Source organism: Acanthamoeba castellanii, assembly GCF_000313135.1.
Source record: "Acanthamoeba castellanii str. Neff unplaced genomic scaffold scf7180000084669, whole genome shotgun sequence".
In the NCBI taxonomy this organism is placed as follows: Eukaryota; Discosea; order Longamoebia; family Acanthamoebidae; genus Acanthamoeba; species Acanthamoeba castellanii.
In genome coordinates this window covers 235,757-251,941 of record NW_004457554.1, presented here as the reverse complement: position 1 = coordinate 251,941, position 16,185 = coordinate 235,757, and the positions used below count along the sequence as shown (strand labels likewise).

Here is a 16,185-nt window from a genome sequence, read left to right as displayed (position 1 = left end):
AGGTCTCCTCTCCGCCACACACCCCACAACCAACATGTTGGCCAACGAAGGCCTTCGACCCAGCACGCACCTGCACCTGCACACGAGTGCGTCATCATCTTCTTCCGCTACACTCCCCTCGCCTGCCGCGGCTGCGCGAAAAGGGTCGTCGTCGCTGTTCGGCTCTACCCTCGGGTCGTACCTGTGGGAGGAGATCGACGCCGACTACGGACCCGCCGACCCCGAGCAGCGCAAGAAGCAAAACGAAATCTACAACTTCTTCCTCGTTCCCATCGAGCTCGAAAAGGTACTTATTTCTATATTTTTGTTGTTATTTATTTGCCTCTTTATGTATTTACTCTATATGTTCCATTTTTTTTAATAATTATTTATGTGGGTGGTCAGTTTCTGCTGTTCGGGTTCTTCGTGTGCATGGACTGCTTCGTGTTCACGTTCACGTTCTTCCCGGGCCGCGTCGTGCTGGGCCTCCTCCGCTACCTCCTCAGCTTCTTCCGACCCTTGTACTCACCCCCCCCCAACACTCTTTCGCCCGATCTCTCACTCTCACTCTCCACTTGCCGCGCGTGTCGTGTCGGGTGTCGTGTGCTGTGTTGCGTGTCATGACGTGTCGTGGTGCGTGTCGTGTCGTGTCGTGTGCGACAACGCAGGAATGTGGTGCAGCTGGGCGGGGCGCGGTACGACGTGATGCGGGGCGCGATATTCGTGGTGTGCTGCGGGGTGCTGAGCCACGTGGACGTCTCCCTCGTGTACCACTACATCCGGGGCCAATCCATCATCAAGCTCTACGTCATCTACAACGTGCTCGAGGTGCGCACACGCACCGCACACGCACACACCACCGCGCGTGCTCTAAACTTCGATGATGTTGGGCTGCACGGCAAACGACACGACACACGACACAGATCTTCGACAAGCTGTGCACGGTGTTCGGGCAGGACATATGGGACGCGCTGTTCCTGCGGGCGGTGGCCGACTCACGTCTGCCGCGCAACGCCCTTCGCCTGGGCCTCCACTTCATCGCCGCCCTCGTCTATGTCGATATCCTTTTTACCCCACCTGTGCCGCGCGTGTCGTGTCATGTTCGTATGTGCCGCGCGTGTCGTTGGTTGTGTCGTTGGTCGTATGTGGCGCGTGGCGCGTGGCGCGTGTCGTGTAATCAAGTATTAGCGCCTTGACTCGTGGTTCACTGTTGCACGCGTTGGTGCTGTTCAACCAAATGGTGACCCTCAACGTGGCCCTCAACTCGGAGTCGGGTCTGCTGATCACGGTGCTGGTGAGCAACCAGTTCATCGAACTCAAGGGCTGCGTCTTCAAGAAGTACTCCAAGGAGAACCTCTTCCAGATCTCCTGCAGCGGTACGTCCCTCCTCCAATCATTCACACTAATCTCTCTCTCTCACACACACATTGGCCTCACGTAGACTTGGTCGTGTCGTGTTGCGCGTGTGTCGTGTCGTTGGTCGTGTCGTGTCGTTGGTCGTGTCGTGTGCATACTTTTCAGATGCTGTGGAGCGCTTCCAGATCTTCGTGTTCATCATCATGAGCTCCCTCCATAACATGAACGACCTCAACTGGGAGGTAAATACACTCCTCCTCGTTGCATGCTAATTAATGAATGCTGTTGATCATTGTTTTCATTATGTGATAATGATGATGATGTTGATGTTGTTGTTGATGTTGTTGATGATGATGATCGCGAATTGGCAGATCACATCGGAGTGGGTGACGCAGATGCTGGTGATGACGGGGATGATATTCGTGAGCGAGAACCTGGTGGATTGGATCAAGCACTGCTTCGTTACCAAGTTCAACCACCTCACGCCCGACCTCTACCGCAAGTACCAGACCATCATCTGCTCCGACATCGTCGCCTCCCGCGCCAAACACGGCGCCTTCGATCACCACTACGCCCTCTCCCGGCGCATCGGCTTCGTATCGATGCCGTTAGCTTGCCTGGTGCGCACCACGCACACGCACACGCACACGCACACTCACACTCACACGCACACGCACACGCGTTGCTTACCGACATCGGGGGGGGGAGTAGGTGGTGCGGGTGTTGGGGCAGGTGATGCCGCTGGGCGGGTGGTGGGGCGTGCTGGTGCTGGGGCTCACCTGGAGCTGCCTGGTGGCCCTCAAGGCCCTCCTCTTCCTCCAGCTCTACGGCCTCGCCCACCGCATGTACACCCGCGACAAGCTCGACGAGCAGGTCAGCGCCCCCGGGCACACCGCACATTCCTTAGAGAGCATTCCATTCATCACTGGCAAGGTGCAATGCAACGCTAACTTGTGTGTGTGTGGTATGCGCGGCATGCAGGAGCAGACGCTCACGGCCGTCGAAAGAGAGGAGGCCGAGACGCGGGCGGGGCTGGCCGGCGTGCAGCGCTATTCGCTGTTGAGCGGCAAGGTGCCATGAAAAGATTGTTTGCTCTCACCATATCTTTAGATACATTGAGCATCGTGGCGTGTGAGAATAACTACCACATCACTCGACCGACGCTCTCCGTTTCTTGCGTCGGGAGGTGATGGGCGTCTCGCCGTTCTCGCCCTCCTTCTTCTCCCGCTTCACCACCAGCACTTCTTTCTCCTCCTCTTCCTCCACCACCGCCAGGGCTCGCTTGCCGCTCAATCGGCTGCTCCGTCGCCTCGTCGTGGTGGTAACGGTGGCGGCGGCGGCGGCTTCCCGCTTCGCTTTCTTCTCCCGCTTCGCCACCTTCACCGCCGCCTCGCTTTCGTTGTCGCTTTCGTTCTCGTTCTCGTTCTCGTTCTCTTCGTCTTCTTCCTTCTTCGCGGCCTTCCTCTTCGGCAGCCGGAAGATGGGGAGCTCGGCGGCGAAGAGAAGGCTGTGCGCCCACCCGCAGTTGGCGCCGAAGTGGTCCTTGAAAAAGCTCGAGATCTCCCCGTAGAGGGCGTCCGTCAGCGAACTGTTGGCCTTGCGCTTGAGCGACGGCATGAACCTTTGCGCTGCTCGCCGCACAACGACCAACGACACGACCAACGACACTCATAGTGAGGTGCGCATTCACAGCGTGTGCGGCAGGCACCTTGGGTGCGACGAACCTATCTGCCGGACGTGGGTGTCGACGGGAATCGCGTCGAGCTTGTCGAGCGAGACGAGACACACGCAGTCGGCCACCTTCTTGCCCACGCCCTGTGCACGCGTGTCATGCGATGGTCAGAACATCAGCAGCAGCAGCAGCAGCAACAACACACACGACACACGACGGGGGACGAGTACCAGGAGGGAGGTGAGCTCCTTTTGCGCCCGTTCGCGGGACACCGCCCGCTCCCGGAGCCCGTAGAGCCAGTCGCGCCCCGCCCCCAGCTCTGCCGACCGCACACCACCGCACACGCACGCATTGCCTTGAGCTCGAGCCGAGCCGAGCAGCGGAGAGGGGGGGTAGTACCGGGGTCGTCCTTGTCGAGCACCTGCTGGGCGGCGGTCGGGATGTACTTGGCGCGGTACCCGAAGCTCATGTCCCGCAGCGCCCGCTCGGGCACGCCCGCCAACGTCTCCAGCGTCGGAAACGCGTAGAACGCCCGCGTCTCGGCCTGAAGCAAGCAAGCAAGACAACAACAACAACAACAACAACAACAACAACAACAACAACACACGACCATTGCGTGTTAGGGGTGTGCGGTGTGTGTGCGGCGTGTGCGGCGTGAGGCACAGACCTTTGTGTCGCTGGTGCGCTGCACGACTGCCTCGCCGATCTTATCGCCGTAGCGCGTGCAGAGGGCGTTCACCATCTGCGTGATGCGCGCGATGTTGTTGTTCTGCGAGCAGATGAAGCTGAACTGGAGCGCTAGATGTCAGCTGCCCTGACTGGACACGACACGACACGACACGACACATACGCAGCATACCAGGCACTCTACGGGGTCGGTGCGTAGGGTGCGCAGGCCTCGGAAGCGAAGGCACGCGTCCCTGAAGTGGGCCACAATCGGCGGATCCTTCTCGCGCTGGGCCGTCCACCTGCCACCACGTCGTCAGCTGCGCGCGTGTGCGGTGGTGCGTGTGCGCCGGCTGTGTGAGCGTGTGCGGTGGTGCGGTGTGCGAGGCGGACCTGTTCCAGGCGTCCTCCATGCGCATGCCCAGCTGGAAGTAGTCCTCGAGCTCTTGCCGCTTGGCTTCCACCTCCACTCCACTCTCACGATCGGCGTCTGATCCCGGAGAGCGCAACGCGTGAGAATGCCACGACACGCGACACACACGCGACACACACGCGACACGCACACACACACACGTCCGGTACCGGACGAGTTTAGGTAGCGGAAGAGCACGAGGGCGGGGTCGTCGAGCGGCTGGTGCAGGAAGTACGCGGTTTGCTTGATCACCCCGGCCCACACCTCACGCCCGTCCACTACTCGCCGATCAGCCTCACTTTTTCTCTTTAAATGTAAATATATTTATTTATTTTCTTAAAATATTTATAAATAACTAATTTGGAGATGATGAGGGGGTACCGAGACAGGTGCTCCATCTGAAGGACTGGCCGGAGGGCAGGGACAGGTGGAGGCGCAGCTCATCGGGTGAGTCGAGCTGTAGCCGATGCCAAGACGTCGATTCTTGAGAATCTGGCATCAGCTGCTCCTCCTCTTGGACTTCTGCCTTTACCGCAACGTGCTCCCCTTCCATTGTTGATGCTGCCGACGAGAAAAGAGACGTCCTGTGGTGCTGGTTCGCGGTTGAACGAAGTGGCGCAGCGGCCGCGGAGAAGAAGCGAAGGGGCGGAGATGCGCGAGAGGCAACGCCGGAAGAAGAGGAAGACAAGCAAATGGTGGAGTAGAGGCGGTGACGACTCGGCACACGACTTGACACACGCAACAGCAACGTCATACAGTCTGTTTCTGCTTCTGTTTCTTTTTTTATTTTATCTAATATCACCTTTTTAATAATTTTTAATTCTTTTCTTTTTCAGACACGACGAAGAGAGCAGAGGCAAGTCACCAGGTCCTGGATGAGAAGGGGGGGGGGCGAGCGCTCGCACACACGACGACTACTGCTGGGCGTTCTCGTCGTCGTCTTCGCCCTGTTGGGCGCCAGCTGGGCCGCCCATCTGGGAGAACATCTGGTTGAGCTGCGACGGATTCTGCATCAGGTTCTGCGCCCTGCACCACACCACACGCAACACGCGCGCAACGATGAGCTGGACTGTCTGGACGAAGAACGCAGCGAGAGAGAGAGAAGAAGAAGATCGTGCTATAACGTACATGTTCATGAAGAGGGGGTTGTTGAGGATCTGAGAAAACTGGGGCGAGGACATCATCTGCTGAGCCGCGTTCATGACCTGAGGGTTGCCCAGCAGGTTGTTCAGGTCCGGTGGGGCACCGTCTGTCAAAGTGCACAAAACGAGGCTTAGCTTACATCAACCGCGGGTCAAGAAGGAAAAGGCCTCGTACCGGAGCCGCCAAACATTTGCCTCATGGAGTTCTGCATTTCAGGGCTGCTCATCATCTGGGCCAAACCGGCCATTCCGGGTCCTCCCAGAGGGGAAGCCTGATCGCAGACATCGAAACACGGTGGTGGTGATGGTGTTCCAGACATAATACAGTTAGGCCAATTGTTCGTTGTTTGCTTTCGGTTGCACCTTAGCGCAGCATGCAAGCATGCAATGGTTGCATGGGTGGCGTTGACATACCGCGGGGGCAGCAGCCTGAGGAGCGCTCTGCCCGAGCTTCTGCTGGCACAGACGCATAGATTCCTGAGCAGCTGTGTGAGGGAACCACACAAACAGCGCGGCAAGGAGTGAGTGCGGCTGCGTACAATGCTGTCAATGTGGTGGGACTATACCAGTGTTCTCGGGATCGATTTCGAGGACCCTCTTGTAGCCCAGGTCGATCGCCTCCGTATACTTGCCGAGAGAGAACAGGGAGAAGCTGTTGGGGGGTGGTGCCAAATAAAACGCCGGCGTCAGGATATCTTTGACAGACGCGAGGAGAGGGCGACGCTGAGCGGCTGCATGCACGTACCCGAGGCGAGAGTAGGCCTTGAGGTACTTGGGGTCGAGCTCGATCGCTCTCTTGCAGTCGAGGATGGCGTTTTCGTGCTGCTGCAGTGTGCTGTGGGCAGCAGCTCTGTAGCGAAGCAGAGAACAGGGATAATCAGCAACATGGGGGGTTGCAGTACACCATAGATGAGCAACCAGGCCACGCACCTGTTTCCGTAGTAAACGGCATTGTTGGGGTTCAGCGCGATGGCCTTGTTGTAAAGCTCGATCGCTTCGGCCGGCTGGCCAGAAGACAGCTTCTCGTTGCCTGCACGTTCATCATCACCACCGGTAAGCTCGATTTTCACCCGGCAGCCCGATAGTAGGGCAGTTCCTCTGCCCACACGTACCGAGAGCCTTGAACTTCTCGGCCTCCTGCAGCTGCACGGCAGGATCGACAGCCGCAGGAGCAGGAGCAGGAGCAGGGGTGGTCTGCGTGCTGCCGCTGTACTGGCTGAGAAATCGCTGCTTGGCCAGATTGTACCGGTCCTGGTACTCTGTGTGTGTGTGTGTGTGTGTTGTGCGCGTGCACACCCAAGTCATGGTCAGCAGGGTGAGTATATCATGGGGCAGCCCAGCTGCGCGCTACGTTCTGCGAATGGTGAAGTGGAGTAGAAGGCTGGTGTACCGGTGGTGCCCTTGGTCAGGCCCGTGAAGAAGCCCTTGCCCTCGAGCACATTGAGGAAGGTCTGGAACTTGCCCTCCAGCTCCTTGGGCACCTCTTGGCCTGTGAGTATTAGTGGCAGTATTAGTGGCGCTACGCGTCCGTAATCTCTTGCATCTCATCCGTCGCGCTGTTGCAGCGTACCAGCGGGAGTGGCGGTGGGCTTGGGAGCCTCGGCAGCCTGCTGCTACGGCACGTAAAAAGCCAAAAATGAATGAAAATTAATGAATGAATTTCGAGCAATCGCTCGTGCGCGGGTGTAAGCGGATCAACCAGGTCCGAGATTTAGAATACAATGATAGCATGCGCACCTGTGCAAGATGGAGAAGGCCGTAGTTGTAGATGTCGGTAAGTTGGAAGGGCACAGCGAACTGGCTCTGATGTTCGGAATTTGCAGGATCCACGCCAAAGGCCGAGGCGATGCACTGCACGGCCACCTCCAGACCCTCCTTATCGAGCCCAGCCGGCACAGCAGCACCGCCTTGGGTCAAGCCATTCAGATACTGGAGGATCGAAAACACCACCCTCTTGTGCATCAATTCAAGATCCTTAGGCGCGTCCATCTTCTATACGTTTGTGCGATTGATTTGTTTGCTTGGCTGACTTTATGTAAAAAAGAAAGTAGTGCCACGTCAGCAGTCAAAAAAAAAATCGTTCTTCTGTTTGTTTGGACGATCAGCCAGCCACGATCTGCTGGAGCTCCTCCTCGGCAGCGTTGCCGTTGAGGAAGTACTGCACGAGGCCGCACATGACGAAGAGGGCGAAGAGAGCAGCGCCGTGACGGTGCGTCTGGTGCTGGAAGCCGAAGCCGATGGCGGCCGCCGCGAACGCGCACACCGAGATGAGGCACAGACTGATGGTGTAGTTGGGCGCCTCCCACACAAAGCCCTTCCTCACGCCGTAGAAACAGAAAATCTGTCACGACACGACCAACGACACGACACGACATGCAAAAGTGTTAGACACATCAACGGCGCACGGCAGAAGCAGAGGTGGGTACATACCGCGCAGAGGAGGGTGGTCTTGGAGAGGGTGCCGCCGACGAGGTTGCTGAAGGCGACGTTGATGCTCTGAGGATGGCCCTTGCGCGACAGAGAGATACTCTCCAGAATCTCGGGCGCCTCGGAGGCGATAGGAGCCAAGAAGAAAGCGAGCAGGGTCGGGCTGACCTGTTGGTGGTAAGGGACCTTCCATGTGAGCAAAAAGCAAACGTGGCGCTCGCGCCAGTCTGGCTACCGCGGGCGGGACACGCACCTGCAAAGCAGAGGCAGTAGCAACGACGGACTGGATGAAAGGGTTGGAGAAGAGGAAGATCATGACTCCGCCCACGCACAGGTAGATGACTCCCTTGGTGGTGGACTCCTCTTCTTCATCATCCTCCTCGACTGCCACCATCATTGATAGATCACACATGCATGCGTTACCATATAAGCAACGACTGAGAAACAGACAGCCAGACAGACAAAGGGGGAGAGAGAGATGTACTGATAGCTTCGATGTCCTCGTCCTTCTCCTCTTCGGGGCGCGAGGGTTCTCCTCGCTGCAGGGAGTAGATGAGGAAACCGATGTAGAACAGCACGCCCAGAACAGCGCTGAAGAGGTTGAAGCCCAAGACCATGATGGTCACGGGAACCAGCACCGATGCGCCGAGAATGTAGCACTGTTGCTTCACCTATGATGTGCCACATACGTATGATCGCGTCGTAGGTGAGCAGAGTTCGCGCTCGACTTGTGTAGCACAAGAACGCGTAGAGGACGGGTGTGTACCGATTGCTGGAGGAAAACCTTGCCAGACTTGCGAGCGCGAGCACCAATCCACAAGCAAGCACCAAGCGCAATCGTGCACACGACTGTAGGAGGTCATGTGAATGAGATTCTCGAGTGGCAGCCATGTAGTACAAGGGTGGTACCAATGGAGCTGCCAGAGACGGCGCCGACGGCGAATCGGGGATTGTCGCTCTCGAGGGCGGTGATGAAGAAGATGGTCTCGGGGGCAGTGTTGAGCCAGGCGATGACGAGTCCACCCACAATGGAGGCGTCGTACTTCTTGCCCAAAATCTCGCCACCCTCACCCACGCACCACGACGCAACCACGAGTAGCGCGAATGTGGTCACCCCCACGAATATCGTGTACACATCGGGCAGCATCGTCTCTCTTCTTGCTTTTACCTAACGATTACCGACTCCGTTTATCGACGATCCTGAGTAGAATCGAATCCGAATCAGAAGATGGAGATGGCCCCCGAGGCGACGTGGCGTCTTCAATCACGGGAAACAAAGAAAAAGCAAAAGATAAATAAAATAAATAAATCGAAAATGTTCCGTAACTCCCGTCGCCAGTTCTACATTCCACAATAAGGAGCATTAAAAAAGAAACACAAAATACTCCTGCAATAACCCGGACGAGCATGACACGCGAGCACTTGCTCACCAACTTACGCGCCACTTGTATTTTATTTCTCCTTCGCCCTGCCGATAATGGACTTCCTTCTCGTTGAGCATGCCATCGTGGCCGCTGTTTTCATCTGGCTCATCAACAAGGCCTTCTCCCTGGGCTTCCAGGGTACCCCCTTCTTCTCTGCCGCGAAGTGTTTTTTTGAATAGGCATATTGTGATTTCTTGATATATATATTTCTATGTTTTAAAAATTAATTTTACTCGGACCTAGGGGTGAAGGACGCCCTGCTCGTGGGGGTCATCCGAGGCCTGTCGGTGGTGCCCGGCGTCAAGGGCAAGATCGAGCAGGAGAACCAGAAGATAGTCGAGAAGATCGAGGTGATGGTCAAGAACAAGGAGCTCGACGAGCTGGCCCGCGAGCGCAGCCTCACCTTCACCCGCATCCCCGCCCGAGGCCTCGACTCGGACTCCCTGCTCTCGGCCATGCGCGCCATGCGCGGCGACAACATCGAGAAGGCCTACGCCGCCGGCAAGGTGCGCTCTCGCTGGTCGTCACGTTGTGATCATTTATTTATTTCATTTCATTGTTTACAAAAAAAACATGGCGCGTGCTCCAACTAATGCGCTCAGGCGATGACGGCTGTGGTACTAACACTTGCGTGTGACCGCTTGTGTGCGTGTGCGATGTGTATCGTGCGGTAGGGATTCGGAGGGATCTACATTGATCTGGAGAGCCACGAGGAGACGCAGCACCAGGTGTTCGGCCTGTTTGCCGACAGCAATGCGCTGTATCCGGACCTCTTCCCCGCCCTGCGCAAGTTCGAGGCCGAGGTCGTGCGGATGGCCTGCACCATGCTCTCCGGCGACGACCAGGCACAACGCACCCCACTCTTTCTTTGCGTGCATACAGATAAATGATGGAGAAATGCGTGTATTATATATATTGTATAAAATGGACTTACACGTGGGTTGGAATTCCAGACATGCGGCACCATGACCTCGGGCGGCACGGAGAGCATCCTGATGGCCGTCAAGACCTACCGGGAGAGCGCCCGGAAGCGCATCCCCGGCATCAAGCCGCAGATGTACTTGGCCCCAAACGCCCAATGCCCAACACATCACCAACGTGCATGTTCGTGCCGTGTGTGCAGGATCGTTCCGGTTTCGGCCCACGCTGCGTTCGCCAAGGCACGCACGACACGCACGACGCACGACACCATGCTTACGTAATGTTACCTTGCGCAATTAATTGATCTACAGGCGGCTCATTACTTTGACGTGGAGCTGGTGGTGGTGCCCGTTGATGACGTCACCATGGAGGTCGACCTCGCCGCCGTCAGGAAGGCCGTCAACCCCAACGTCATCATGGTATGCGCCACACCGCTTGAACCTTGCACTTTTCCTCTCTCTCGGTGCGCAGTCGTTCACTGACAATTGTGTGCGTGTCGTGTGGTGTCCTTATGTGTCGTGTGCGGTATATTGCATAGATCGTGGGATCGGCGCCTGGCTATCCGCACGGTGTGATCGACGACATCGAGGAGCTGAGCAAGATCGCGCTGCAGCACGGCGTAGGTCTGCACGTCGACGGCTGCCTCGGCGGCTTCCTCCTGCCCTGGCTTCAGAAGCTCGGTACCACTCCCGTCCCTGATAGTTTATTTATATTTTTTATATTTATATATTTATATTCTATATATTAGCTATTTATCATTTACTTTCATTTATTTTCTGAAATTTGTTACGAATGTACAGGTCACATCTCGAAGAAATTCGACTTTTCGGTGCGCGGCGTGACGTCGGTGAGTCTCGATGTCCACAAATACGGTTACAGTGCGAAGGTGTGTACACCTTGTTGCAATGTGCCACATTTCTATTAACTGGAATGGAGTATGGAATGTAACGTATCGATGTTATTTCTGTTGTGTTGATCGATCAGGGCGCGTCGGTCATCTGCTACCGCAACAAGGAGCTCCTCCTCAACCAGTTCTTCACCTACACCGAGTGGTCCGGTGGGCTCTACTGCTCTCCGTCTGCGGCCGGCAGCAGACCCGGAGGACTGAGTACGCCGACCCATTCCTTTACGCGGGTCATGTGCGTCGAGTCGTGTCGTTGGTCGTGTCGTGTCGTTGGTCGTGTCGTTGGTCGTGTCGTGTCGTGTCGTGTCGTTGGTCGTGTCGTGTCGTGTCGTGTCGTGTCGTGTCGTGTCGTGTCGTGTCGTGTCGTGTCGTGTCGTGTCGTGTCGTGTCGTGCGTGCGGCTCGTGGGTCTTGTCGTGTCGTTGCGTTTCTGACATGTCGTTGTTGTTAGTTGCCACCGCATGGGCGTCGCTGGTGAGTCTCGGCGAAGAGGGCTACCTCAAGGCCGCCCGAAATATCCAGGAGACCTTCGAGGTTCTCGTCAACGGGTACGCTCCTCACGACACGACACAGCACACGACACAACACACGACGCAACACACGACACGACACGCACGACACGACACGCGTGTTTACCCCAAGTGGTGCACCAGGATCAAGGCTCTGCCGGACGTGGAGCTGGTGGGCGCGCCCGAGGCCTGCGCCATCGCCTTCGGGTCTTCCAAGCTGGACATCTTCAAGGTGGCCGACGCCATGCGCAATCGAGGCTGGAACAACATCGCCTGCATGCAGAAGCCCGTGTGCCTCCACATTCCCGTCGCCATGCGCGAAACTTTCAACCGGTACGCTTCGTGTGCGTGTGCGTGTGCGTGTGCGATGCAGCGTGTGCGGTGTGTGCGGTGTGCCTGTGCGGTCCCGCTCATCTCTGCACCCACGCGCAGGGATGTGTTCCTGGCGGACCTGCGGGAGTCCGTCGACGAGGTGCGCGAACACCCGGAGAGGTTCAAGGACGGCATGGCGCCGGTCTACGGCATGGCGGCGACGATGCCCGACCGCAGCCTCGTCTCGCAGCTCCTCACCAGCTACACTGAGGCCCTCCTCAAGGTATGACGAAGAGGACGAAGCAGAAGAAGAAGGTGTATTTTATTTTGTTTCGTTTCGTAAACGCCAAATTTTGGAGCCGGAACTGTCCTTTTTTCAAGCATGGGGCTACCTTAAAAGGTTTACTAAAACCATCAACTGGGATTGGCTGGGTCCCTCGTTCTGTTTCGAGAGTACCGCCCCCCCCAAACACCCCCAAAGGCTTCTCCGGCGGGATCGATTTAGCCGTATCGAAGAAGATAGAGATTGGAACGAGACATAGCGAGGGAGATAGAGAGGTAGAGAGACTGATAGAGACAGTTGAAGCAGACTGTTTTCTTCTCCTCTCATCTGGTCCTCTTCATTTCCAGAAGAGAATAGAAGAGAGGTACGCTGTAAACTACAGCTTCACCTGAAGAAGAAGGAAGAAAGATGGGAAACATGTGTGGTGGAGGGGGTATGACCCCCGACGAAGTGTCGGCCAAGCAGGCCTCCAAGAAGATCGACAAAGAGCTCGAGAAGAGCCGGAACGAGGCACAGAAAGAAGTCAAGCTCCTCCTGCTTGGTACCACGCCCCCACCAAGCCTACTATTCATCATTTTCTTACGCCATTTCATCTGCGTGTCGTGTCGTGTCATCTGTTGTCGTGTGTGATCGCGGCCGCTGATTGATGATCAGGCGCGGGCGACTCCGGCAAGTCGACGGTGGCCAAGCAGATGCAGATCCTGCATCTCGACGGTTTCAGCCACGATGAGCTGATGCAACAGAAGCCGCTCGTCTTCTTCAACATCATCGATTCGTGCCAAAAGCTCCTCCGAGCCGCCAAGAACCTCGGCATCGAGATCGAACTCAGCGAGGTACGTTTTGAGATGAAGATGTTACTGCCTTTGACTATGTTTGTTAACCATGACATGTTTGCTATGGAACGATGATTGATATATTGTAGGAGGATGTGGAATATATCCTGGATATCGACTTGATCGAAGACATCACGATACACGGCAAGACGGCCGAGGTGGCCAAGGCCCTCTGGGCCGACCCCGGGATCCAGCAGACCTACGCCCGTTCCTCCGAGTTTCAGCTCAACGACACAGCCCAACAGTACGTTCACCCCCCTACCTCAACATCTCCATAATCTCCAACACATTCATATGTTCTTTCCTAAACATCTTGACCACACTTCTCAAACATAGTTTCTTCGAGAGCATTGATCGAATTGCGAGCCCGACCTATCTGCCGGACAACAACGACATGCTGCGCCTCAGGAAGAAGACCACCGGCGTGCTCGAGACCAAGTTCGAGACCAAGGGCCTCTTCTTTCAGTACGTGTCCCCTCCCCCGAGCATTGGCTCACGCGGGAAAACGAAAGCGAATGAACGCGAAAGGCGAAGAGCGAAGAGAGAACAGAGAATGCTGACTGTTTCATGCGCGTGCAGGCTGGTGGACGTGGGCGGGCAGAGGAATGAGAGGAAGAAGTGGATTCATTGCTTTGAGAAGGTGACGGCCATCGTGTTCGTCGTCTCGCTCAACGAGTTCGACCAAAAGGTGCGTTAACGCAACAGAAAGATCTTGAACGTAACTAACTCACGACGCCCACGTTTACTCACTTATATTCGTGATGTATCCATGTGGCAGTTGGAAGACGACGAGTCGATGAATAGGATGCACGAGTCGCTGACCCTCTTCGGCGACATCATCAACAACAGATGGTTCCAGAACACCTCCATCATCCTCTTCTTGAACAAGAAGGATCTCTTTGCCGAAAAGATCAAGAGGGTCGACCTCAGGTGTTGCTTTCCCGACTACAAGGTACTGCTCGTGTAGTGCTGTGTGCGTGTGTGCGTGTGTGTGTGTGTCGCGTCATACTGGGTGTATATGTGCTGATGATATTTGGTTGGCGCACCCGCAGGGCGGGAATGACTACGACAAGGCGACGGCGTACATTGAAAAGCAATTTTTGAAGAAGAACGGTGAGGTCAAGACGAGGTTCGTCTACACTCATCTGACGTGCGCCACAGACACCAAGAACATCGAGGTGGTCTTCAACTCGGTCGTCGACATCTTCCTGTCCAAGCTTCTCAACCAGGTGGGCTTCTAAGGCCTGCTCGGAGGAAGAGAAGAAGCGAGTTCGTGGTGGACTATAGTATAGGATCAGTGGGGAGAAGAGAGGTGAAGTGGAGACCAGAGAGATAGGGACTGTGGAAAATGAAATCATGTGTGGGTGATGGGTGTCAATTGTATCATTAAAGCAGGCCTGCATTCATTCACTATCTGGTGGTGATACACATTCGGGTTCGGACAAAAGCACCAACCAACCTGTTTGGGGGGTGAGCCTTCGTTTGCCATGGATACGGGGGTCAAACTTTGCAGGCTTGGGGCGCCATGGCGCAGTCGGCACCGCGCTCCCCTAGTAAGGGAGAGATCATGGGTTCGATTCCCATTGGCGCCATCCTACTCTTTTTGCTGCTTGAAGAACCTCCCTTGCTCCATCTTGCTCTGCTTGTACTTAGCGCTGTCTACCTCTTTAAATTCATTGTATTGGTTTTCTTTTGCAGATCACACTTTTCTTCTTTTGTAGAACGGCTTTCAAGTGTGGCAGCACGGAGACAGCAAGAGCTGGGCTGCAGGCGTGCGTTGTGCGCACGTTTGCTTTATTATTATTATTATTTATTTCTTGGTGGGCCAGGTGAGGACACGCACGTGTACGGTGCTGCGGACCTCCTCCGATCCAAAGTCGACCGCGAACATGGGCGTGCGGATCTCCGTGAAGAGGTGCTCCACCTCGAACCCGCCATGCTCCTCCTGCCGCGCCATGTCGAAGAACCGCTCGTCCAGGTGCGCCACCGACGGCCGATGCGACGAGAACGACACCAGCACCTGCTCGCACGCACGCACGCACGCACGCACGCACGCACGCACGCACGCAACACAACACGCAAAGGGCTCAGAAAACACAACGTTGCGTGAAATGTGGTGCGTGTGGGGTGCAAGGCACCTTGCCGTCGTCTTTGAGGGCCGCGCGCGCGGTCTGAAGGAGCTGTGTCTGCTGGTTGTGGTTGAAGATGAGGTCGGCCATGATGACGACGTCGAACTTGGTCTCCCCGACATCGGCCAGCGCCGCCAGGAGCGGCTCCACCGACGTGCCCCACAGATGACCCTGACGACGGTGAGGCGCGGTTCGCGTCAGCAACCACCACTCGACTCGTCGTGGCTTGCAGGGCAGCAGCACATGACTCGCGTTGCTCACCACATATCTCTACATGTAAACAGATATATAGATATACACACATACTACTTACCTGAATGTTGACGACATTTTCTCGCTCCGCCGCGGTGGTGTTGGCCTCGATGTTCTCGTGGACATTGACGATGAGCTCCTTCTCAGGGTAGTCGGTCACCACCACCTGCACGCGTCCACCCATGAGTGCCGTGTGCGTCTGGCGGCGGTGCGTGCGTGTGTGCATGGCGGTGGTGCGTGTGCGTGCCAAAGGCTCTAATTTTTATACCTTCTTGGCCCCGTGCTTGATGGCGATGATGGAGGGCAGGGAGCCACCGGCGCCCAGCTCAAGCACCCTATAATTGTGCCATAATAGCACGCACGGTGCCGGTGAGACCACGACGCATGACACGACACACGCAGCGCGACGCGCAGCACCGCACACGCACACGACACGACACGTCATGCAAGGGCGTACGTACGTCTTGCCGTGGAGGAGTGATGGGTTGGCGTCGAGGTAGTCGGCCAGCACGAGTCCGGCATTCCACAGCAGGTGCGCCCAAAGCGGGTGGCTGCCCACCAGCTTGAGCTTCACTGCTCGCGATTTGTCATTTACAATGAATTTATAGAAGATATACGTTTGGTTAGATTTAATGAGGGAGAGGAAGTGGGGATGAAGGTGCACCGTCTTCTCCGCATTTGCGATGGTAGGTCCGGAAGGTGGGCTCCGGGGGCGGCTTGTAAAAATCTTCCGGCTCCTCGAACAGACCCTTCTCGATTTCATCTTCCTCCTCTTCCTCGACCACCGTCGTGGTGGGCTCCGATGTAGGCTGCTCGCGATCGCTCATCTCTTCCACCCAATCTCGTCAAATTTGAATTAGTTTTGTTTTTAGTTCTCTTGTTGTTTTTGTAGACATTTTTACTGCCGACCAACCAGAAATTACGGTCGCACCAGACCAGGTGTCGTGAAGCAACACTCATCACAA

At 56.1% G+C, this 16,185-nt stretch overlaps 8 protein-coding genes across 8 annotated transcripts; 4 read left to right on the top strand and 4 right to left on the bottom strand.

Moving 5' to 3' along the window:
• Positions 1-34: 34 nt before the first annotated feature.
• Positions 35-1,167, top strand: ACA1_112940 (uncharacterized protein; the record flags this gene model as incomplete). The annotated part of the gene is made up of 5 exons (XM_004342049.1): positions 35-286; positions 385-500; positions 648-807; positions 903-1,034; positions 1,162-1,167. 5 exons carry the CDS (start codon positions 35-37, stop codon positions 1,165-1,167), a joined length of 666 nt encoding a protein of 221 aa, XP_004342098.1.
• Positions 1,168-1,216: 49 nt separating this feature from the next.
• Positions 1,217-2,415, top strand: ACA1_112930 (uncharacterized protein; the record flags this gene model as incomplete). The annotated part of the gene is made up of 5 exons (XM_004342048.1): positions 1,217-1,355; positions 1,501-1,577; positions 1,707-1,955; positions 2,068-2,208; positions 2,317-2,415. The coding sequence occupies 5 exons, from the start codon at positions 1,217-1,219 to the stop codon at positions 2,413-2,415; spliced, it is 705 nt and encodes a 234-aa protein (XP_004342097.1).
• A 69-nt stretch (positions 2,416-2,484) lies between these two features.
• On the bottom strand, positions 2,485-4,638 carry ACA1_112920 (base excision DNA repair protein, HhHGPD subfamily protein; the record flags this gene model as incomplete). The annotated part of the gene is made up of 9 exons (XM_004342047.1): positions 2,485-2,963; positions 3,060-3,150; positions 3,238-3,326; positions 3,407-3,551; positions 3,675-3,797; positions 3,867-3,975; positions 4,067-4,163; positions 4,256-4,363; positions 4,467-4,638. The coding sequence occupies 9 exons, from the start codon at positions 4,636-4,638 to the stop codon at positions 2,485-2,487; spliced, it is 1,413 nt and encodes a 470-aa protein (XP_004342096.1).
• A 361-nt stretch (positions 4,639-4,999) lies between these two features.
• On the bottom strand, positions 5,000-7,216 carry ACA1_112910 (tetratricopeptide repeat domain containing protein; the record flags this gene model as incomplete). The annotated part of the gene is made up of 11 exons (XM_004342046.1): positions 5,000-5,111; positions 5,214-5,334; positions 5,403-5,499; positions 5,642-5,712; positions 5,794-5,879; positions 5,973-6,077; positions 6,158-6,257; positions 6,340-6,486; positions 6,618-6,716; positions 6,798-6,834; positions 6,965-7,216. 11 exons carry the CDS (start codon positions 7,214-7,216, stop codon positions 5,000-5,002), a joined length of 1,227 nt encoding a protein of 408 aa, XP_004342095.1.
• A 112-nt stretch (positions 7,217-7,328) lies between these two features.
• Positions 7,329-8,801, bottom strand: ACA1_112900 (sodium/calcium exchanger protein; the record flags this gene model as incomplete). Its single annotated transcript, XM_004342045.1, has 6 exons — positions 7,329-7,568; positions 7,658-7,822; positions 7,908-8,038; positions 8,139-8,325; positions 8,421-8,503; positions 8,564-8,801. The coding sequence occupies 6 exons, from the start codon at positions 8,799-8,801 to the stop codon at positions 7,329-7,331; spliced, it is 1,044 nt and encodes a 347-aa protein (XP_004342094.1).
• A 330-nt stretch (positions 8,802-9,131) lies between these two features.
• Positions 9,132-12,012, top strand: ACA1_112890 (Sphingosine1-phosphate lyase, putative; the record flags this gene model as incomplete). The annotated part of the gene is made up of 12 exons (XM_004342044.1): positions 9,132-9,216; positions 9,322-9,584; positions 9,753-9,884; positions 10,032-10,135; positions 10,202-10,211; positions 10,311-10,418; positions 10,538-10,679; positions 10,800-10,885; positions 10,984-11,107; positions 11,354-11,450; positions 11,556-11,744; positions 11,844-12,012. 12 exons carry the CDS (start codon positions 9,132-9,134, stop codon positions 12,010-12,012), a joined length of 1,509 nt encoding a protein of 502 aa, XP_004342093.1.
• A 402-nt stretch (positions 12,013-12,414) lies between these two features.
• ACA1_112880 (guanine nucleotidebinding protein alpha-1 subunit) lies at positions 12,415-14,080 on the top strand (the record flags this gene model as incomplete). Its single annotated transcript, XM_004342043.1, has 7 exons — positions 12,415-12,547; positions 12,661-12,839; positions 12,929-13,083; positions 13,176-13,304; positions 13,419-13,527; positions 13,618-13,791; positions 13,892-14,080. The coding sequence occupies 7 exons, from the start codon at positions 12,415-12,417 to the stop codon at positions 14,078-14,080; spliced, it is 1,068 nt and encodes a 355-aa protein (XP_004342092.1).
• A 569-nt stretch (positions 14,081-14,649) lies between these two features.
• ACA1_112870 (nicotinamide nmethyltransferase) lies at positions 14,650-16,047 on the bottom strand (the record flags this gene model as incomplete). The annotated part of the gene is made up of 6 exons (XM_004342042.1): positions 14,650-14,859; positions 14,978-15,139; positions 15,282-15,386; positions 15,489-15,555; positions 15,682-15,793; positions 15,885-16,047. The coding sequence occupies 6 exons, from the start codon at positions 16,045-16,047 to the stop codon at positions 14,650-14,652; spliced, it is 819 nt and encodes a 272-aa protein (XP_004342091.1).
• Positions 16,048-16,185: the final 138 nt, after the last annotated feature.